Source organism: Schistocerca nitens, chromosome 12 (assembly GCF_023898315.1).
Source record: "Schistocerca nitens isolate TAMUIC-IGC-003100 chromosome 12, iqSchNite1.1, whole genome shotgun sequence".
Taxonomy (NCBI): domain Eukaryota; kingdom Metazoa; phylum Arthropoda; class Insecta; order Orthoptera; family Acrididae; genus Schistocerca; species Schistocerca nitens.
In genome coordinates this window covers 106,802,712-106,825,634 of record NC_064625.1, presented here as the reverse complement: position 1 = coordinate 106,825,634, position 22,923 = coordinate 106,802,712, and the positions used below count along the sequence as shown (strand labels likewise).

General features: G+C 44.5%; 1 protein-coding gene across 1 annotated transcript in view; it reads right to left on the bottom strand.

Annotated features, from left to right (window-relative positions):
* Nucleotides 1-22,923, bottom strand: part of LOC126215090 (organic solute transporter alpha-like protein) — a 111,410-nt gene that overhangs the window by 17,765 nt on the left and 70,722 nt on the right. The window contains exons 5-6 of the mRNA XM_049941736.1: nt 20,565-20,661; nt 6,217-6,463 (exon numbers count right to left, since the gene is read on the bottom strand). Coding sequence (XP_049797693.1) covers nt 6,217-6,463; nt 20,565-20,661 — 344 coding nt within the window. The remainder of the gene's footprint in view (nt 1-6,216; nt 6,464-20,564; nt 20,662-22,923) is intronic.

The window sequence follows — 22,923 nt, the reverse complement described above, 5'->3', positions numbered from 1 at the left end:
TAATTTACAATCAGATACTAAACTTTAAACAAGTAAAGATATTGAAAACCTGATTGCACCATCAGAATTGTCCTGCAGATAATAGTACATCTACATCTACATCTACATTTATACTCTGCAAGCCACCCAACGGTGTGTGGTGGAGGGCACTTTACGTGCCACGGTCATTACCTCCCTTTTCTGTTCCAGTCGCGTATGGTTCGCGGGAAGAACGACTGTCTGAAAGCCTCCGTACGGGCTCGAATCCCTCTAATTTTACATTCGTGATCTCCTCGGGAGGTATAAGTAGGGGGAAGCAATATATTCGATACCTCATCCAGAAACGCACCCTCTCGAAACCTGGCGAGCAAACTACACCGCGATGCAGAGCGCCTCTCTTGCAGAGTCGGTCACTTGAGTTTGCTAAACATCTCCGTAACGCTATCACGGTTACCAAATAACCATGTGACGAAACGCGCCGCTCTTCTTTGGAACTTCTCTATCTCCTCCGTCAAATGGCTCTGAGCACTATGGGACTCAACATCTGAGGTCATCAGTCCCCTAGAACTTAGAACTATTAAAACCTAACTAACCTAAGGACATCACACACATCCATGCCCGAGGCAGGATTCGAACCTGCGACCGTAGCGGCCGCGCGGTTCCAGACTGTAGCGCCTAGAACCGCTCGGCCTCTCCTCCGTCAACCGGGTCTGGTACGGATCCACACTGATGAGCAATACTCAAGTATAGGTCGAACGGGTGTTTTGTAAGCCACCTCCTCTGTTGATCGACTACATTTTCTAAGGACTCTCCCAATGAATCTCAACCTGGCACCCGCCTTACCAACAATTAATTTTATATGATCATTCCACTTCAAATCGTTCCGCACGCATACTCCCAGATATTTTACAGAAGTAACTGCTACCAGTGTTTGTTCCGCTATCATGTAATCATACAATAAAGGATCCTTCTTTCTATGTATTCGCAATACATTACATTTGTCTATGTTAAGGGTCAGTTGCCACTCCCTGCACCAAGTGCCTATCCGCTGCAGATATTCCTGCATTTCGCTACAATTTTCTAATGCTGCAACTTCTCTGTATACTACAGCATCATCCGCGAAAAGCCGCATGGAACTTCCGACACTATCTACTAGGTCATTTATATATATTGTGAAAAGCAATGGTCCCATAACACTCCCCTGTGTCACGCCAGAGGTTACTTTAACGTCTGTAGACGTCTCCCCATTGATAACAACATGCTGTGTTCTGTTTGCTAAAAACTCTTCAATCCAGCCACACAGCTGGTCTGATATTCCGTAGGCTCTTACTTTGTTTATCAGGCGACAGTGCGGAACTGTATCGAAAGCCTTCCGGAAGTCAAGGAAAATAGCATCTACCTGGGAGCCTGTATCTAATATTTTCTGGGTCTCATGAACAAATAAAGCGAGTTGGGTCTCACACGATCGCTGTTTTCGGAACCCATGTTGATACCTACAGAGTAGATTCTGGGTTTCCAAAAACGACATGATACGCGAGCAAAAAACATGTTCTAAAATTCTACAACAGATCGACGTCAGAGATCTTCTTGAAGACTGGGACTACCTGTGCTCTTTTCCAATCATTTGGAACCTTCCGTTCCTCTAGAGACTTCCGGTACACGGCTGTTAGATGGGGGGCAAGTTCTTTCGCGTACTCTGTGTAGAATCGAATTGGTATCCCGTCAGGTCCAGTGGACTTTCCTCTGTTGAGTGATTCCAATTGCTTTTCTATTCCTTGGACACTTATTTCGATGTCAGCCATTTTTTCGTTTGTGCGAGGATTTAGAGAAGGAACTGCAGCGCGGTCTTCCTCTGTGAAACAGCTTTGGAAAAAGGTGTTTAGTATTTCAGCTTTACGCGTGTCATCCTCTGTTTCAATGCCATCATCATCTCGTAGTGTCTGGATATGCTGTTTCGAGCCACTTACTGATTTAACGTAAGACCAGAACTTTCTAGGATTTTCTGTCAAGTCGGTACATAGAATTTTACTTTCGAATTCACTGAACGCTTCACGCATAGCCCTCCTTACGCTAACTTTGACATCGTTTAGCTTCTGTTTGTCTGAGAGGTTTTGGCTGCGTTTACACTTTGAGTGAACCTCTCTTTGCTTTCGCAATAGTTTCCTAACTTTGTTGTTGAACCACGGTGGTTTTTCCCGTCCCTCACAGTTTTACTCTGCACGTACCTGTCTAAAACGCATTTTACGATTGCCTTTTTCCATAAACACTCAAGATTGTCAGTGTCGGAACAGAAATTTTCGTTTTGATCTGTTAGGTAGTCTGAAATCTGCCATCTATTACTCTTTCTAAACAGATAAACCTTCCTCTCTTTTTTTATATTCCTATTAACTTCCATATTCAGGGATGCTGCAACGGCCTTATGATCACTGATTCCCTGTTCTGCACTTACAGAGTCGAAAAGTTCGGGTCTGTTTGTTATCAGTAGGTCCAAGATATACCATCTGACTTTCGGAAAAGCATCATCCACACAATTCCGAAGACGGCAAGAGCTGACAAGTGCGAGAATTATCGCACAATCAGCTTAACAGCTCATGCATCGAAGCTGTTTACAAGAATAATATACAGAAGAATGGAAAAGAAAATTGAGAATGCGCTAGGTGACGATCAGTTTGGCTTTAGGAAAAGTAAAGGGACGAGAGAGGCAATTCTGACGTAACGGCTAATAATGGAAGCAAGGCTAAAGAAAAATCAAGACACTTTCATAGGATTTGTCGACCTGGAAAAAGCGTTCGACAATATAAAATGGTGCAAGCTGTTCGAGATTCTGAAAAAAGTAGGGGTAAGCTATAGGGAGAGACGGGTCATATACAATATGTACAACAACCAAGAGGGAATAATAAGAGTGGACGATCAAGAACGAAGTACTCGTATTAAGAAGGGTGTAAGACAAGGCTGTAGCCTTTCGCCCCTACTCTTCAATCTGTACATCGAGGAAGCAATGATAGAAATAAAAGAAAGGTTCAGGAGTGGAATTAAAATGCAAGGTGAAAGGATATCAATGATAGGATTCGCTGATGACATTGCTATCCTGAGTGAAAGTGAAGAAGAATTAAATTATCTGCTGAACGGAATGAACAGTCTAATGAGTACACAGTATGGTTTGAGAGTAAATCGGAGAAAGACGAAGGTAATGAGAAGTAGTAGAAATGAGAACAGCGAGAAACTTAACATCAGGATTGATGGTCACGAAGTCAATGAAGTTAAGGAATTCTGCTACCTAGGCAGTAAAATAACCAATAACGGACGGAGCAAGGAGGACATCAAAAGCAGACTCGCTATGGCAAAAAAGGCATTTCTGGCCAAGAGAAGTCTACTAATATCAAATACCGGCCTTAATTTGAGGAAGAAATTTCTGAGGATGTACGTCTGGAGTATAGCATTGTATGGTAGTGAAACATGGACTGTGGGAAAACCGGAACAGAAGAGAATCGAAGCATTTGAGATGTGGTGCTATAGACGAATGTTGAAAATTAGGTGGACTGATAAGGTAAGGAATGAGGAGGTTCTACGCAGAATCGGAGAGGAAAGGAATATGTGGAAAACACTGATAAGGAGAAGGGACAGGATGATAGGACATCTGCTAAGACATGAGGGAATGACTTCCATGGTACTAGAGGGAGCTGTAGAGGGCAAAAACTGTAGGGGAAGACAGAGATTGGAATACGTCAAGCAAATGATTGAGGATGTAGGTTGCAAGTGCTACTCTGAGATGAAGAGGTTAGCACAGGAAAGGAATTCGTGGCGGGCAGCATCAAACCAGTCAGTAGACTGATGACAAAAAAAAAAAGGTCCAAGATGTTATCTCCACGAGTCGGTTCTCTGTTTAATTGCTCGAGGTAATTTTCGGATTGTGCACTCAGTATAATGTCACTCGATGCTATGTCCCTACCACCCGTCCTAAACATTTGAGTGTCCCAGTCTATATCTGGTAAATTGAAATCTCCACCTAAGACTATAACATGCTGAGAAAATTTATGTGAAATGTATTCCAAATTTACTCTCAGTTGTTCTGCCACTAATGCTGCTGAGTCGGGAGGTCGGTAAAAGGAGCCAACTATTAACCTAGCTCGGTTGTTGAGTGTAACCTCCACCCATAATAATTCACAGGAACTATCCACTTCTACTTCACTACAGGATAAACTACTACTAACAGCGACAAACACGCCACCACCAGTTGCATGCAATCTATCCTTTCTAAACACCGTCTGTGCCTTTGTAAAAATTTCGGGAGAATTTATCTCTGGCTTCAGCCAGCTTTCTGTACCGATAACGATTAATGTACATGTTTCTTTTTGAGGCATCATGATTCATCTGGCTACTATTAATTTCTATAGGAACTGTGAAATGTCTGCCATTAAGGTTTGACAAAGTCCGCCATCTTTGGCACTGCCGGAATAGACATGTCCTTCATCGACACAAAGCACCATCCTCGTCACAGCGGAATTCCCAGCCTTACGGCTGGACCATGCGCTTGGACTACCCTTCTCGTGTTCGCCACCACGTGTTTGCTGCCGGGCCCCGGCTTTGACGAGCGTCCTGTGCGGCCACCCCAACTCCGAACATAAAATACTTCCAGGGCTTCACAACTCGCCCGTTGCCTCACCTGACATCACTTCTCCTATTATGGAGCAAATTTGCAACTATATAGTCTGCACAACACAATTTATTTTCGTGTTATATCCTCCAGGCCGGCCGCTGTGGGCGAGCGGTTTTAGGCGCTTCAGGCCAGAACTGTGCTGCTGCTACGGTCGCAGGTTGGAATCCTGCCTCAGGCATGGATGTGTGGTGTCCTCAGGTTAGTTAGGTTTAAGTCTAGGGTACGAGAGTTGAGGGGCATGAAAGGGAAGCAGTTGTTGGTATGGGAGTGAGACAGGGTTGTAGCCTCTCCCCGATGTTATTCATTCTGTATATTGAGCAAGCAGTGAAGGAAACAAAAGAAAAATTCGAAGTAGGTATTAAAATCCATGGAGAAGAAATAAAAACTTTGAAGTTCGCCGATGACATTGTAATTCTGTCAGAGACAGCAAAGGACTTGTAAGAGCAGTTGAACGAAATGGACAGTGTCTTGATAGGGGGGGATAAGATGAACATCAACAAAAGCAAAACGAGGATAATGGAATGTAGTCGTTTTAAATCGGGTGATGCTGTGGGAATTAGATTAGGAAATGAGACACTTAAAGTAGTAAAGGAGTTTTGCTATTTGGGCAGCAAAATAACTGATGATGGTCAAAGTAGAGAGGATATAAAATGTAGACTGGCAATGGGAAGGAAAGTGTTTGTGAAGAAGAGAAATTTGTTAACATCGAGTATTGATTTAAGTGTCAGGAAGTCGTTTCTGAAAGTATTTGTATGGAGTGTAGCCATGTATGGAAGTGAAACATGGACGATAAATAGTTTAGACAAGAAAAGAATAGAAGCTTTCGAAATGTGGTGCTACGAAGAATGCTGAAGGTTAGATGGGTAGATCACATAACTAAAGGGGGTATTGAATAGAATTGGGGAGAAGAGGAGTTTGTGGCACAGCTTGACCAGAAGAAGGGATCGGTTGGTAGGACATGTTCTGAGGCATCAAGGGATCACCAGTTTAGTATTGGAGGGCAGCGTGGAGGGTAAAAATCGTAGAGGGAGACCAAGAGATGAATACACCAAGCAAATTCAGAAGGGTGTAGGTTGCAGTAGGTACTGGGAGATGAAGAAGCTTGCACAGGGTAGAGTAGCATGGAGAGCTGCATCAAACCAGTCTCAGGACTGAGGACCAAAACAACAACAACGACAAGTCTAGGGGACTGGTGACCCCAGATGTTAAGTCCCATAGTGCTCAGAGCCATTTAAACCATTTGAACATCCTCCAGAGTAGCACAAAAACAGCTTTGTTAGAGATCATCTGACACTGAGAGCCACTGTTTCTCACCCCACCATCGCTACACTACAACTGTAAGAATGTCAACTCAACTTCTGTGCTACGCCACAACTTGGCACTCCTGTATGCCTTACTAAGAGGGAACGAATATACTAGTAGGAAATGACTGCAGTGCTACTGTTCTCAGACACATCTTACTCGCGAAACTGCAGTGGTAAGGAAGGAACCAGTATGGCAGTGAGCTGACAGTGTATGCAACCCTCAGCACTGAACTCATACTCGCTCCGTTTCTGAGCTCTAAAGCGCGATGGACTCACTGTTGCTCCAGAAGATCGGCGTGAAGGGCACGGTGCAGGGGAAGAGGCCGGCGACGCGGTGTGCCAGCAGGCTCTGCACCTCGGGCAGCAGCACGGTGAGCTCGAGGGCGAGGAACTTGTGCGTGGCGCGCACCCCGCCCAGCGCCTCGGACAGCACGTGCGCCGCCATGTTGGTGCCCCAGCCCGCCAGCAGCACCGACCCCACCTGCACCGGCACCAGGAATGGCTGCGCCGCATCCAGCAGCTTCTGCTTGACAACGATGGACACTCTGTTACAGCTCTGAAAGCTACACTAGCGTCTGTGAGGAGGAATACAAGTCCATCGGGTGTACGGAAAAGAGTAGTCGGAGATCTATAGTAATGGCATATCCTCATGTGCGACCAGATAGATCAGTGATACACTAGTGGCCATTGAAACTGCAACACCATGAAAGCCGTGCACAACAAACCTTAAACTGGCTTAATTTCTACTACACTGAGATGATAAAAGTCATGGAATACTTCCTAATATCGTGCCACGCCTCATTTTGCCCAGGGTAGTTCAGCAACTCGACATGACATGGAGTACAGAAATAGTTGGAAGTCCCCTGCAGAAATGTGGGGTGTTCAAAAAGTCTTTCTGCAGTGCCAAATGATTGTTAGCCGCGCATGCCGTATGCCGTATGCCATATACCGAAATGAAACTCAGTGAAATACAAGTTACTAACTTACTGAATATTCATTTTCACTTACAAATTTTCACATTAAATGTTCAAAGTGTCCCCCCTGCTGTTGAATACACAATTCAATTGATCGAATCATGTTTCCAAACACAAGATGTAACATTTCTCCTGTAACAGAAGTAGTGAAAGTGGATATTGCAGTTTTCAATTCATCGATGGATTTTGGACAGTTTTTATAGACTGTTGCTTTCGCTGCACCCCAGAAGAAAAAATCAGGTGGTATTAGGTCACGCGATCGTGGAGGCCAAAGTTCCTGTGAAATTATGCGATCACCAAAAACATCAGCAAGCAGTGACACTGATACGCGAGTTGTATGCGCGGTTGCACCATCTTGTTGAAAATAACCGTTAAATATTTCACTTAACACAAGTTCTCCTATGAATGGGTACGGAATATCGCTGCAGTATCGTTGTTTCGTTGAAAAATATGGGACCCACAATCCGTCGTCTAGAAATTGCAATCCAAATTCGTATTTTCACAGAATGAAGTGGTTCCTCATGAATACACAATGGATTTGCAGTACTCCACATACGACAATTTTGCGAGTTCATGTGCCCGGATAAATGAAACCACACCTCATCAGTGAAAAACGTTTCATTAAGTATATCCCTTCCATTTTGTTGAACGAAATTTTTGAACCATTGACGAAAATGCAGTTTCGTGCCATGATCAGTATTTTTCAGTTCTTGCACGACTGTCACTTTGTATGGGAAAAGTACAAATTTTTGCCTTACAACTGAGTGGCCCGTTCCGACACTAACATCGATTTCCAGGGCGAGTTTTCTTACTGACGTGTTCGGACTCGTGGACATTTTATCGGAAATATCTAGTAGTTTATACTCAGACAAAACGCTAGGACGACTACTTCTCGGTGTAGCTGTCTTTGCACCCGTACTTCGAAATTTGTTAATCAAATCTCGCACAGTATCGAGATGTGGGAGTGTTGTCTCCGGAAAAACTGAATTAAATGTTTGACGAACTGACACTATGTATTTACCGCCGGCTTTGAACACTTGTTCAACTAAAAACACGCGTTCTTCAATGGTTAGCATTTTAACACTGACAAAAACGAAACAAACGAACAAAGGAACTGATTTTAAACGTTCATGTCAACACGTAACGACACACACCAACGATACTACTGACGCTGGCTGAGATAAACGAAACAGTGGAATATTGGGAGAGTCCACTTGAAGCCAGGCAGACGAACAAACATACGGCACACGCGGCTAACAATCATACGGCGGAGAGACTTTTTGAACACTCCGTATTGAACCATGCTGCCTCTATAGCTGTCCATAATTGGAAGTGTTTCTGGTGCAGGATTTTGAGCACAAACTGACCACTCAATACGTCCCGTAAATCTTCAGTGGGATTCACAACAGGCCATCTAGGTGCCCACATAATCGGCTCGAAATGTTTAGAATTTTCTTCAAATCTATCATAAACAACTGTCCCTTTGTGATAAGGTGTGTTGTCAGGCATAAAAATTCCACCATTGTTTGGGAACATCTCAGATGTCTTCAAATGGTCTCCAAGTAACCAAACACGAACATTTCCAATTAATGAACGGTTCAGTTGGACCATATGACCCAGTGCATTCCATGAAAACACAGCCCACACTGTTATGGGGGTGCCAACAGTTTGTGCAGTGCATTGTTGACAATATGGATCCACGGCTTCGTTGGGACTGCACCACACTAGATTCCTACCATCCACTCTCACCAACTGAAATTGGGGACTTTTCTGACCAAGCCACGGTTTTCTAGTCACCTAGGGTCCAACTGATATGCTCACAAGCGCAGAAGAGGCGCCGAGGCGATGTGGTGATAGCAAAGGCACTCGCATTTTGCCGGCACAGCCCATTAACGTCGAATTTCACCATACTTTCATAACGGATATGTTCGTCGTATATCACACGTTGATTTCTGTGGGTATTTCACGCAGCGTTGCTTGTCTATTAGCACTGACACTTCTAGGTAAACACAGCTGCTCTCGGTTGTTAAGTGAAGGCCGTTGGCCATTGCGTTGTCCATGGTGACAGGTAACGCCTCAAATTTCGTGTTCTCAGCACACTCTTGACTCTGTAGATCTCCAAATACTGAATTCGCTAACGATTTCCGAAACAGAATGTCCCCTGCGTCTAGCTCCAAGTACCATTCTACATTCAAAGTCTTTATTCCCGTCCTGTGACCATAATCAGCTTACAAACCTTTCACATGAATGACCCGAGTACAAACGACATCTGCACTAGTACGCTGCTCTTTTATACCTTGCAAACGCGATACTACTGCCATCTGTATATCTGCATATCGCTATCCCATGACTTATCACCTCAGCGCTAATGCACAGACATGCAGATTGTTAGCATTTTATACAAACGCTAAAAGTAAGTAACAGTAATACCATCTAATCCTGCTCTGTAGGAACCAACACGGCTTCTGAAAACAACGATCGTATTAAGTCCAGCTCACTCTGTACGTTCACGAGATCTAGAAAGCATTAGATACAGGCGCCCAGGTAGATGGCACACTCCTTGACTTCTGGAAGCCATTCGATACAGTTCTGTACAAACCACCTAATGAATAAAATACGACTACCAGATCAACTGTGTGACTGGACCGAAGAGTTTCTGGCTAGCAGAGCACCGCATGTCATTATGAATGGAATAAAAGTAAATTCCAGTGTGCGTGTGCCCCAAGCCAGTGTTATAGGGGCATTACTTTTCGCGGTATATATAAATGACCAACACAATAACGCGTAAACCTCTACGAGGCTTTTCGCGGATGGTGGTGTTGTTTACAGAAAGCCGAAACGTAAATGACACTCAACGCGAGCAAATGTGATGTATTGCGAATACACAGGCAGAAAGACTCTTTATTGTATGATTACACGATTGCATAACACTCACTGGAAGCAGTTATTTCCATAAAATAAGCAGGAGTATGCATATGGAGCGATTTGAAATGACACGCCCATATAAAGTTAATCGCGAGTAAGGCAAATGACAGTCTGATTCGTTGGGAGAATACTCAGTAAATTTAGTCCACCCACAAAGAATGTAGATTAAAACACTTGTTCCACCAATGCTAGAATATTGCTCATCAGTGTGGGATTCGTGCCACATACGACTGATAGAGGAAATAAGATCCAAAGAAGAGCAGCACATTTCGTTACACATTCATTTAGTAAGCGCGCAAACGTAAGGGAGATGCTGAGATAACTGTTGTGGCAGACGAGGTATTCTGCATCATGTTATGGCCAATGTTCCAGTTCCGAGAGCGTGCGTTCCTAAGAAGAGTATATCAGTATAATGCTTCCTCGTACGTATATTTCGCAAAAAAGACCATGAAAGTAAAATTAGAGGGCTGCGAGCCCACACGGAGACATAACAGCAATCGTTCTTCCTGCGGACCTTACACGGCTGGAACAGGAAAGGGGGAAGTGACAGAGGTACACAAAGTACCCTCCGCCACACACCACAAGGCGGCATGTGTCGTATAGAAGTACTGTAGACGTAAATTCTGCATACAAGGAAACACTGTGCAGCTTGTTTCTCAATCCGTAACACAACTGGACGTACACTACCTGCTCAGCAATGTCCGGACAATTACACTACTGGCCATTAAAATTGCTACACCAAGAAGAAATGCAGATGATAGACGGGTATTCATTAGACAAATATATTATACTACAACTGACATGTGATTACATTTCCACGCAATTTGGGTGGATATATCCTGAGAAATCAGTACCCAGAACAACCACCTATGGCCGTAATAACGGCCTTGATACGGCTGGGCATTGAGTCAAACAGAGGTTGGATGCCGTATACAGGTACAGCTGCCCATGCAGCTTCAACACCGTACCACAGTTCATCAAGAGTAGTGACTGGCGTATTGTGACGAGCGTTGCTCGGCCACCATTGCCCAGAAGTTTTCAATTGGTGAGAGATCTGGAGAATGTGCTGGTCAGGGCAGCAATTCGAAAATTTTCTGTATCCAGAAAGGCCCGTACAGTACGTGCACCATGTCGTCGTGCATTATCATGCTGGAATGTAGGGTTTCGCAGGGATCATATGGTTCATATGGCTCTGAGCACTATGGGACTTAACTTCTGAGGTCATCAGTCCCCTAGAACTTAGAACTACTTAAACTTAGCTAACCTAAGGACATCACACACATCCATGCTCGAGGCAGTATTCGAACCTGCGACCGTAGCGGTAGCACGGTTCCAGACCATAGCGCCTACAACCGTTCGGCCGCGCCGGCCGGTTCGCAGGGATCGAATGAAGGGTAGAGCCACAGGTCGTAACGCATCTGAAATGTAATGTCCACTGTTCAACGTTCCGTCAATGCTAACAAGAGGTGACCGAGACGTGTAACCAATGGCACCCCATACCATCACGCATGGTGATACGCCAGTATGGCGATGACGAATGCATGCTTCCAATGTGCGTTCACCGCGATGTCGCCAAACACGGATGCGACCATCATTATGCTGTAAACAGAACCTGGATTCATCCGAAAAAATGACGTTTTGCCATTCGTGCACCCAGGTTCGTCGTTGAGTACACCATCGCAGACGCTCCTGTCTGTGATGCAGCGTCAAGGGAAACCGCAGCCACGGTCTCCGAGCTGATAGTCCATGCTGCTGCAAACGTCATCGAACTGGTCTTGCAGATGGTTGTTGTCTTGCAAACGTCCCCATCTGTTGACTCAGGGATCGAGACGTGGCTGCAAGATCCGTTACATCCATGCAGATAAGGTGCCTGTCATCTCGACTGCTAGTGATACGAGGCCTTTGGGTTCCAGCACGGCGTTCCGTATTACCCTCCTGAAGCCACCGATTCCATATTCTGCTAACAGTCATTGGATCTCGACCAACGCGAGCAGCAATGTCGCGATACGATAAACCTCAATCGCGATAGGCTACAATCCGACCTTTATCAAAGTCGGAAACCTGATGTTACGCATTTCTCCTCCTTACACGAGGCATCACAATCACAACAACGTTTACCAGGCAACGCCGGTCAACTGCTGTTTGTGTATGAGAAATTGGTTGGAAACTTTCCTCATGTCAGCACGTTGTAGGTGTCGGCACCGGCGCCAACCTTGTGTGAATGCTCTGGAAAGCTAATCATTTGCATATCACAGCATCTTCTTCCTGTCGGCTAAATTTCGCGTCTGTAGCACGTCATCATCGCGGTGTAGCAATTTTAATGGCCAGTAGTGTATTTATTAGTGGACATTAATACGCAGTGTGTCCTGCTGCATTTGCCTTTATGACTGCTTGAACTCTGATGAGGACAGTTCTTTTCAGGAACTTTATCATCCACAAACCATTGCCTCACAGATGCTGCTTTATACAGCTTCCAATGTCATCCCAATAATCATTCTCCAGACTGTGCGCCGCGCGGGGTAGCCGTGTAGTCTCGGGCGCCTTGCCACGGTTCGTGCAGCTGCCCCCGTCAGTGGTTCAAGTCCTCCTTCAGGCATGGGTGTGTGTTTTGTCCTTAGCGTTGGGTTACTTTAAGTTAGATTAAGTAGTGTGTAAGCCTAGGGACCGATGATCTCAGCAGTTTGGTCCCATAGTAACTTACCACAAATTTCCAAACTGTTCCTTCAATGTATGCAACACACAATTCAGTAAAATGTCCTCATTTTTCTGCATTTAGCGTTATCTTAAGCGAAGTAAGGGCACCACATCCTAACCACGAAAGGCATCTCCATACTGTAACACCACCTTCTCCATATGTTCTTCACTGTTGGCACGACACACAGTGGCAGGCTTTGTTCTCCGGGCATTCGCCAAACCCAGACCTTTTCTACGATAACGTTGGAAGGTGAAGAAGTGAATTAAAATTTGTGCTGCAGGCAAGTCTTGAACCCGCCTCTTCTTGCTTACTTTTTTTTTTAATAACATCAGAGAATTCGCATATATCGTTGATGATTAATTTCTCTCTCATGTTTACTATTGTTTTAACAACACTAAAAAAACATTACGAAAATTGTGCACTGTATTACGCCGGCACGGTAGCTCAGCGGTTCGGTCAGAGGGTTAGCTACCCTCTGTAATAAAAAAAAAAAACTGTGTGTACGGATCAACGACGAACCTGAACGGAGTCATCGGACGTCCGCCCCGAACGAATTCAACGAACAGTATAGAACAAAATGAGACCAACAAAAAGAAAAAAAAAGTTGGTAGAGCACTTGCCCGCGAAAGGCAAAGGTCCCGAGTTCGAGTCTCGGTCCGGCACACAGTTTTAATCTGCCAGGAAGTTTCATATCAGCGCACACTCCGCTGCAGAGTGAGAATTTCATTCTACTTCTCACTTAGATTTCGATTTTTTTTTTTTTTTTTTTTTTGAGAGGCGAACAACGGCAGCGTGCACCTGACAGGCAAGAACGTTGCCTTTTTTTTCTCTACTACGCCCAATTTTTTTTATTTCATTTTTTTCATTTTATTTTTTATAAGGAAGGGAAAATAAACATTTGCTCCAATTTGTAATGAGAATAGAATGAACAAAGTATATATCAATTACTAGGCAGATATGCTGACCATTACACCACCACAGCAACATGGTCAACATGGCTGCACGAACTACCCAAGTCAAATACCCTCCCCAACACGAACTCCACATCTCCCCTTATATCTTCCTAGTAAGCAAGAAGACCCGGGTTCGAGTCCCGGCCTCAGCATAAATTTTAATTCAGTTCTTCAGCTTCCAATGTTATCATAGATAAATTAGAGACTTAAATGTCACAGGCAAAATTTAATTTAAGATACATACCTTTTCATCAGGCTTCCACGGGTTACAGCGGTACTCATAGCTCCAAATCACTCTTCTCCAGTCGTGTCGCTCTTTAGAGCACCTCAAGTATCTCTTATCACTGGTGTTCCAGCGCATCGACAAGCGACGGCATGAAGATGAAGAAAGCGGCGACTGCATCCGTATGGGCGGGTCCAGCTCCATCGGTAGGACGAGAGGAGGCGGAGGAGGTGAAGGCTACACCTCCATGGAGTCGTCCCGCGGTGTCGTGATGACAGCTTCTGTGGCCGTGATGTCCTCTGGATCTGGGAATCTGGGGCGTTTTATCAGAATCTTCAAGCACCAGATTGCCAAACTTCGCTCTGCACACATCAGAGATCAAGCATTGCCACTGTTTCTCTCCTCCCATCATTTGCACCCACGAGATGGTCCATCGCCGGCGGAATTGCTTCACGGCCGCCACCATCGGACATTGCTCCACCCTCCTCAACAACCTGCGCCGAAGGAAAGCCGTAAGTATCGCTTTGCGCCGCGGGTTTTTAGCCTCAGCAGACACTGGGCGCGAGGCGAGATTGTCGTCGACTTGGCGCTTGCATGCATCTTATTTCAGGTCCAGATGGCTTGCAGCACCGCCATCAAAACAACTCCGCCTCTGTCATGTGCACGACGTCTCTTGCCCGAGATTCCCAGATCCAGAGGACAGCACGGCCCCAAGAGCCACCAGAGGGTGTCATCAAGGCACTGCGGGTCGACCCCATGGAGACAGAGCCTTCACCTCCTCTCGTCCAACCAATGGAGCTGGACCTGCCCACACAGCAGTAGTCGCCGCCTTCTTCATCTGGTTAGTGGCATCAGGAGGTGGACGTGTACCCTTCTGGTAGTTTTCCGGGGGACGTTTCCGTCAGAGCACAGGCCGGATGGCGAGGTACGACTGGAAGCTTGACGTCCCCTGCAGCCACAGCCTCCGGTCCCACGATGCGCCCACACTTCTGCCTCCTCCGCCATGGTCACACTCCCTGCACGATGACGGTCCATCGCTTTGGTGGAGGGGAATGTTCTGGCGTATCGACAAGAGACAGCAAGAAGTTGAACATAAGAGCAGAGAAGGCTGTGAGATGACGTCAGCCAATGTCCCGCTGACTAGGACCGCACCACGACAGGAGTGGCCTCTATGCGAAGAGAATACAAGCGCCACTCCTGCCAGCCTCAGGGACAGTAGAAGACGGACACTAGCAGATAGGCCTAGATGAGCGGTGATATTAACGATAAAAAAAAAGCACTCCGTCCTCAGGCCGCGAGTGGCCTACCGGGACCATCCGACCGCCGTGTCATCCTCAGTTGAGGATGCAGATAGGAGGGGTGTGGGGTCAGCACACCGCTCTCCCAGTCGTAAGATGGTATTCTTGACCGAACCCGCTACTGTTCGGTCGAGTAGCCCCTCAATTGGCATCGCGAGGCTGAGTGCACCCCGAAAAATGGCAACAGCGCATGGCGGCCTGGATGGTCACCCATCCAAGTGCCGACCACGCCCGACAGCGCTTAACTTCGGATATTAACGATAGCAGTGACTTATGACCGAGTGTGAATGCTTACATAGTGATTGGTAAAGGATACTGACTTTCTGCATGTCGCCCATCGCTTGTGACAACTCGTTGTAAATCCGTAGTTAAGTATTGTCAATTTTCTTTATTGTATTAAAAACCATTTAATGTGATTTGCTTGAATTGTTATATAGCTATCTGAGAAAGCAGCATCCTTTAGGTACCCTATAAGAGACAAGTGGGCAGGATGACACAACTGGATGCAGAAATATGTAGCTTATGGGGCGCTGTTCAATCACTGACACCCACTCATTTTAACTGCCTACGCACAGTTATGAAGCGCACTTTATGAAGCATGCTATGTTCCTCCCCAGGGTTCAAGCTATCTCCATTAAAAATTGGTTCAGATGGTTGGTCGTGAAGACTTAACAAACGGAATTACTTTCGCATTTACGAGGTGCGACAATAAAGTAATGAGACTGATGTGAAAATAAATGTTGCTTACCGTTTTAGTCAAGTTTAGTAGTTCCAAAGTAGTTCCCTGCTGATTGCACACACTTTTTCCAGCGCTTGTGCCATTGATGGTAACATTTCTGGAACTCATCTTCTGTAATATCCTCCAAGATCCTCGTCACAGCTTTTTGTACATCTTGTGCTGTTTGAAAATGGTGTCCCTTGATCGCCGTTTTTACTCTTGGAAATAGAAAAAAGGCGCACGGGGCGATATCTGGTGAATAAGGTGGTTGTGGTAGTACTGAAATTTGTTTTGAGGTTAAAAATTGCTGTACTGACAGAGCAGTATGGTATGGCACATTATCATGATGCAGAGTCCAATTATTAGCAATGTTGGCACGGACACAAAGATCTCTTTTACGAAGTCTTTATAAAATTTCCTTGTAGTAATATTGTTTAATTGTTTGGCCAGGAGGCACCCACTCTTTATGAACAATTCCCTTGGAATTCCCAGGTTGATGGTCGTCCACTGCGGTCTTCAGCTTCAACATTCGTTCTGCCTTCACTAAACATTTTATGCCAACGAAAAACTTGAGCTCTTGACATAATCTCCTCTCCAAAAGCATTCTGAAGCTTGTCGTCGTGTTTTCACCCAATTTAACGCAAAACGAAAAAACATACTGTTGCGCAATGTTATGCGGTTCCATTTCCGTGATGAGAGACACAAACACGTGTTAACTTATTACAGCACAACTCCACGACTGAACTGTTGCATCGATGTGCTGCTTGGACTAGAAGCAGCATATAGACCAAGGTCAATGATATTGTGCCTAAGCAAGCCTGTAGGGTTGCCACATCTTGCAAGGAAAATTCATTGTCACACCTCATATAATATCAGTATGGATAAATCTTTCATTTACAATAACTTTTTTCCGTTCAAGCAAAGCCTTCAATGTTCCCGAAGCTATGCTCAAGTTACCTGTGAAAACTCCATGAAAGAGAGTAGCATGTTGAATCAGACGAACTGACACAGGCCGGTTTTACATAAAACTTGTTTTTCTGTGATCTTATTTTGATGAGCTAAAGCGTATATGATGGCCCAAGTCGTGCTCAATTTTTCTGTGAAAACCCCATGAAAATTCGTCTATTAGTTTTGGAGAAGCGTGTTCAACCAGAGAAACGGACATGATAATCTTACATATTCAATATTGATATAGTCGTAGAACAGATATAGAAGACATCCAGGCAGCGATTGGCGCAGCAGAAAAAAGACTGGTAGTCCGAGGGTCTGGAATTGGGCTTCTATGCAGAAACACTAGTTTCTTTTTTTGTTTCCGATTTTTACGTTGCTTAAACTTGCAATAAACCGAACTAATGCTCAGTACTGTAAACTCCCGTTTATTCAAAATGACCGGGACATGGGCCGATTCGGGTAACGAAAATTTCGGATAAACCGAAGTCCCCCTGTTTTCACGCGTGAAACACCCAGAATTGCGTCAATACCCCGAAAAATTACTTTGATATATTGAGGCAATATTGCTTTGGAATACTCACGGGTTTTTGTATACCTGCTGTAACGCCATCTGGTAGATATGTAATACATATGTAATAAAATGGGAAACGTTAAAACATGTAACGTTGGTTTGTTCAAAATCTTATGTCTCAAAAAATTCTTCACCGACTGCTTTGAAATTTTGACACAACGTTGAATTCTAATATGAACGTGTTTGTATGTACATAATTCTTTAATATATGTACATTTTTAATACATGTAATATATAAATATATGTATGTAATGTATAACGAGAAAACATTATTACGAAAAATCTGAAAACCTACCCATCCGATTTACTTCAAATTTTTACACGGTACTGTAATAAAGGTATAGACACATACAGACCATATACTTTTTAATATATAAATATGTATATATAACATACACATTAGTGAAACGTTGTTAGCAAACAGGGCAGCGCGGGATTAGCCGAGGGGTCTTCGGCGCTGCAGTCATGGACTGTGCGGCTGGTCCTGGCGGAGGTTCGATTCCTCCCTTGGGCATGGGTGTGTGTGTTTGTCCTTAGGATAATTTAGATTAAGTAGTGTGTAAGCTTAGGGACTGATAACCTTAGCAGTTAAGTACAATAAGATTTCACACACATTTCAACATTTAGCACACAGGGAAGTTGTATTTGTGGCTTAGTGGTTTATGATTAGAATACTACTACAAAATGGTTCAAATGGCTCTGAGCACTATGGGACTCAACTGCTGAGGTCAGTAGTCCCCTAGAACTTAGAACTAGTTAAACCTAACTACCCTAAGGACATCACAAACATCCATGCCCGAGGCAGGATTCGAACCTGCGACCGTAGCGGTCTTGCGGTTCCAGACTGCAGCGCCTTTAACCGCACGGCCACTTCGGCCGGCAGAATACTACTACATAATCTGACTTTGTGATAATAATAAACAAGGCTCAAGGTCGGAGAGTGCGGGGGGGGGGGAGGGAGGAAGGGGGGTGAAGAGGAGATGGACAGAAGTTGGGAGGAAATGGACATAAGAAACGGCAAGGAGGATATGGACAGAAAGATGGGGCGAGAAGAGATGGAGAGAGAGGGGAGGAGAAGATAGATGGGAGAAGATGACTGATAAAGTGGGGACAGGAAGAGGGTTCAAATGGCTCTAAGCCCTATGGGACTTAACATCTGAGGTCATCAGTCCCCTAGACTTAGAACTATTTAAACCTAACTAACCTGAGGACATCACACACATCCATGCCAGAGGCAGGATTCGAACCTGCGTCCGTAGCAGCAGCACAGTTCCGGACTGAAGCGCCTAGAATCGCTCAGCCACAGTGGCTTGCGGGGACAGGAAGAGTGGAGAGATGGAGGGGGTGGGGGAGAAGATGGACAGAGAGAGGGGGAAAGAGAGAGAGGGGGGAAGAGACGATGGACAGAGAAAGAGGGGGACAGGAGGACACAGAGAAAGAGAGGGGGAGGAGAAGACGGACAGAGAGAGAGAGAGGGAGAGGAGGTGATGGGCAGAAAGAGGTTGAAGGCAGAGGAGATGGAGAAAGAGAGGGAGAGGAGGAGATGGACAGACGCAGTGGAGAGAACTAGATTAGGAACTATATCCAGTTCCTAAGCATATTTGAAACGTGTGCTTTTTCTTTTCTTTTTTTCCGTTTACACAGACTGAGCATCAGCAGAGCATGTCAGGGTACAGCTGTTGTTGTTGTGGTCTTCAGTCCTGAGACTGGTTTGATGCAGCTCTCCATGCTACTCTATCCTGTGCAAGCTTCTTCATCTCCCAGTACCTACTGCAACCCACATCCTTCTGAATCTGCTTAGTGTATTCATCTCTCGGTCTCCCTCTACGATTTTTACCCTCCACACTGCCCTCCAGTACTAAATTGGTGATCCCTTGATGCCTCAGAACGTGTCCTACCAACCAGTCCCTTCTTCTAGTCAAGTTGTGCCACGAACTCCTCTTCTCCCCAATTCTATTCAATACCTCATCATTATGTGATCTACCCAGCTAATCTCCAGCATTCTTCTGTAGCACCACATTTCGAAAGCTTCTATTCTCTTCCTGTCCAAACTATTTATCGTCCATGTTTCACTTCCATACATGGCTACACTCCACACGAATACTTTCAGAAACGACTTCCTGACACTTAAATCAATACTCCATGTTAACAAATTTCTCTTCTTCAGAAACGCTTTCCTTGCCATTGCCAGTCTACATTTTATATCCTCTCTACTTCGACCATCATCAGTTATTTTGCTTCCCAAATAGTAAAACTCATTTACTGCTTTAAGTGTCTCATTTCCTAATCTAATTCCTTCATCATCACCCGACAATTCGACTACATTCCATTATCCTCATTTTGCTTTTGTTGATGTTCATCTTATACCCTCCTTTCAAGACACTGTCCAAGCCGTTCAACTGCTCTTCCAAGTCCTTTGCTGTCTCTGACAGAATTACAATGTCATCGGCGAACCTCAAAGATTTTATTTCTTCTCCATGGATTTCAATACGTACACCGAATTTTTCTTTAGTTTCCTTTACTGCTTGCTCAATATACAGATTGAATAACATTGGGGAGAGGCTACAGCCCTGTCTCACTCCCTTCCCAACCACTGCTTCCCTTTCATGTCCCTCGACTCTTATAACTGCCATCTGGTTTCTGTACAAATTGTAAATAGCCTTTCGCTCCCTGTATTTTACCCCTGCCACCTTCAGAATTTGAAAGAGAGTATTCCAGTCAACATTGTCAAAAGCTTTCTCTAAGTCTACAAATGCTACAAACGTAGGTTTGCCTTTCCTTAATCTTTCTTCTAAGGTAAGTCGTAGGGTCAGTATTGCCTCATCTGTTCCAACATTTCTACGGAATCCAAACTGATCTTCCCCAAGGTCGGCTTCTACCAGTTTTTCCATTCGTCTGTAAAGAATTCGCGTTAGTATTTTGCAGCTGTGGCTTATTAAACTGATAGTTCGGTAATTTTCACATCTGTCAACACCTGCTTTCTTTGGGATTGGAATTATTGTATTCTTCTTGAGGTCTGAGGGAATTTCGCCTGTCTCATACATCTTGCTCACCAGATGGTAGAGTTTTGTCAGGACTGGCTGTCCCAAGGGTACAGCTAGTCATCCGTAAATTTCATCATACATTCTTCCTGATACCGTGTACGATCACAGTATATAAAATTTCGTTTTTCGCAGTCTTTCCTGGTGGTGCAGTTTTTATGGCCAGCAGCTTATATTGAGAGCAAGAGTTGCTTGTACCAAAGCACAGAGTAGCTATCCCTGAACAATCTATAAAACGCTGTCAGTGCAGGTCCCCATTACACACACACACTCACCTCGTCCTCTGCCCACAGCACGTAGCACACGCCGTACAGCACCCACAGGACGACCGGCAGCTGCAGCACCAGGATGCGCAGCTTCATCATCGCACTCCTGAAACAACGGCCCACAGCTGTGAGTTCCACACGAGTGTACCGGGGTCAGCAAGTGCCGGAAACCTATGGGGCAGTATTAGAACAGCCTGCTCGGTACGATTTCTAACTTCGTACGCTTTTCTTTCTTCCTGAAGACTGGGAAGAGGTGTACGGACTAGAGATGGGCAAACTCGTTCATCCTTGGGAACTAGTTCACTGTTGATCGTTCTTTTTTTGGGAACCGTTCATTTTTACTCGTTCACCGTTCACCATTCATTTGTGCTTGGTATATGGTTCTTACGAAAAACTGAAAACTAGTAGTGTAGGTGACTGAAGGATGGAGGGCACCAAGAGGGGGCACTTGCCTCCCTCCCTGGAGTACAGAGTTTTTATTCACTACAGATTTCTTACACACTTTTAGAAGTAATTTCTGTGATTCTGCAGAACCTCTCGTTTAGCCAACAGTAGCGTTGTGTGGCTGATCGCAGGGGAATAATATATAGTCCAGTGAAACTGTCAGAAAAAAAGCCTGTACCTTGCAAAAGGTGGGGTGGAAGAGTTTATTTTTTTAACTCGTTCATATTGTTGGAAAGGTTAGAAAACGAAGTTTTGCCAACAAAATTTCTCTTGGGAAAACTTTCTGCAGTCAAAAAACTTCGAAAATTTCGGACTTTTTTCAGTTTTTTCAAAATATCTCAGTTTCATTTGCTCCTATCGCTTTGACGTCTATTTTCTTTTTTAAACAGCACAAAATTCTCTACAAATTTGATTCTTACCATTTTTTTCTACTCCCAGTATCTGAGGCGCTACGGCACGTCAAAAAATACAATTTTTTCAAATTTCGAGCAAAGTGGCAAATTACCTAATTTTTGAACACTGTTATTTCAGTTTCTATTTGTGTAGTATAAACATATTACTCATCATGTTATTCATTGGAATTTACCATCTCACTCTGCTGCAGGGCCAGGAACAACAGCATCATATTCAGTAACTACGAACACATTCACGTCGGACTGCGTGAAGTTTATTTGTGTTACCATATGTGATACGATTGCATGCAGGTGCCGTACATTTTCTACAGTTGATTGACGTTAATGATTAGTTATAAGAAAAAGTATGTAGGAATTGTTCTTTAGCGGACAAAAGCGTATTTATTCCTTGGCCTTCGTTCCAGTGGAAGATGTGAAGTCAGGTGGACCGAGTAAATTTTTTGTCATTGATGGAGGGTACCTTATCCACAAAGTGGCTTGGACTCGAAATGTTTACTTCAAGTCAATAGCCCAAAGCTATGTTTCTTACCTGCAACGTCATTTTGGATCTCAATTTGCTATTGTATTTGATGGGTATCCATGTGAGGGAGACAAATGTAGCACAAAGAGTGCTGAGAGGATTCGTAGGTCCAAACAACATTCTTCGGTTGACGTTGTGGTTGAATCAGAGATGGTGAACAAAGTCCCTGAGGACAAGTTCTTGTAAAACGAACGAAACAAGATGCGTTTGATCACACTTCTTAAAAAGGAATTTCTGGAGTGTAGCATTGAATTGCTCCAGGCACAAGAAGATGCTGACGTTATGATTGTAACATCTGCCATTTCAAGAACCAAAGATTTTGGAAGTGTTGTCATTGTAGGAGAAGATGTTGACCTGCTTGTGCTCATGACCGGTTTGGGGCAAGGCATTGAAAACTTATTTTTCTTAAAGCCAGGAAGAAGAAATGCAGAAGACAAGTGGTTTTCCACTGCAGCGTACAAGTTTGACAGTCAATATATTCTGTTCACTCACGCCTTTAGCGGATGTGATACAACATCCGCTTTTTTTGGTCAAGGAAAAATTAAGTGCTGCAATATTGTTGCGAAAAATGAACACCTAACCTCAGCCCTTTGCACGTTCAATAAACCACATGCTACCCGTGTAGAAATAATAACATCAGGAGAACAGGTTACTATCGCATTGTATTGCAGTTCCCACACACAAGACCATTTGCGGTACCAGCTATTCGCCAAGTCAGCCACAAAAAGCAAACTGAATCTTGCACGGTTGCCACCTACACAAGATGCTGCACATCATTCGTTGCGGACTTAACAACAAGTCCAAAGTTGGATGGGAAACTGGAAAGCTCCTGAGAAATGGGGCTGGAATCACAGTGACCACGGTCCAATACCCGTTATAATGAGCCAAGATCCAGCACCTGAAGCACTTCTTCACATTTTTTCATGCTCATGCAAGCTGAACTGTGGCGGAGCGTGCTCCTGCAGAAAAAGCAAGTTTGAAATGTTCTTCA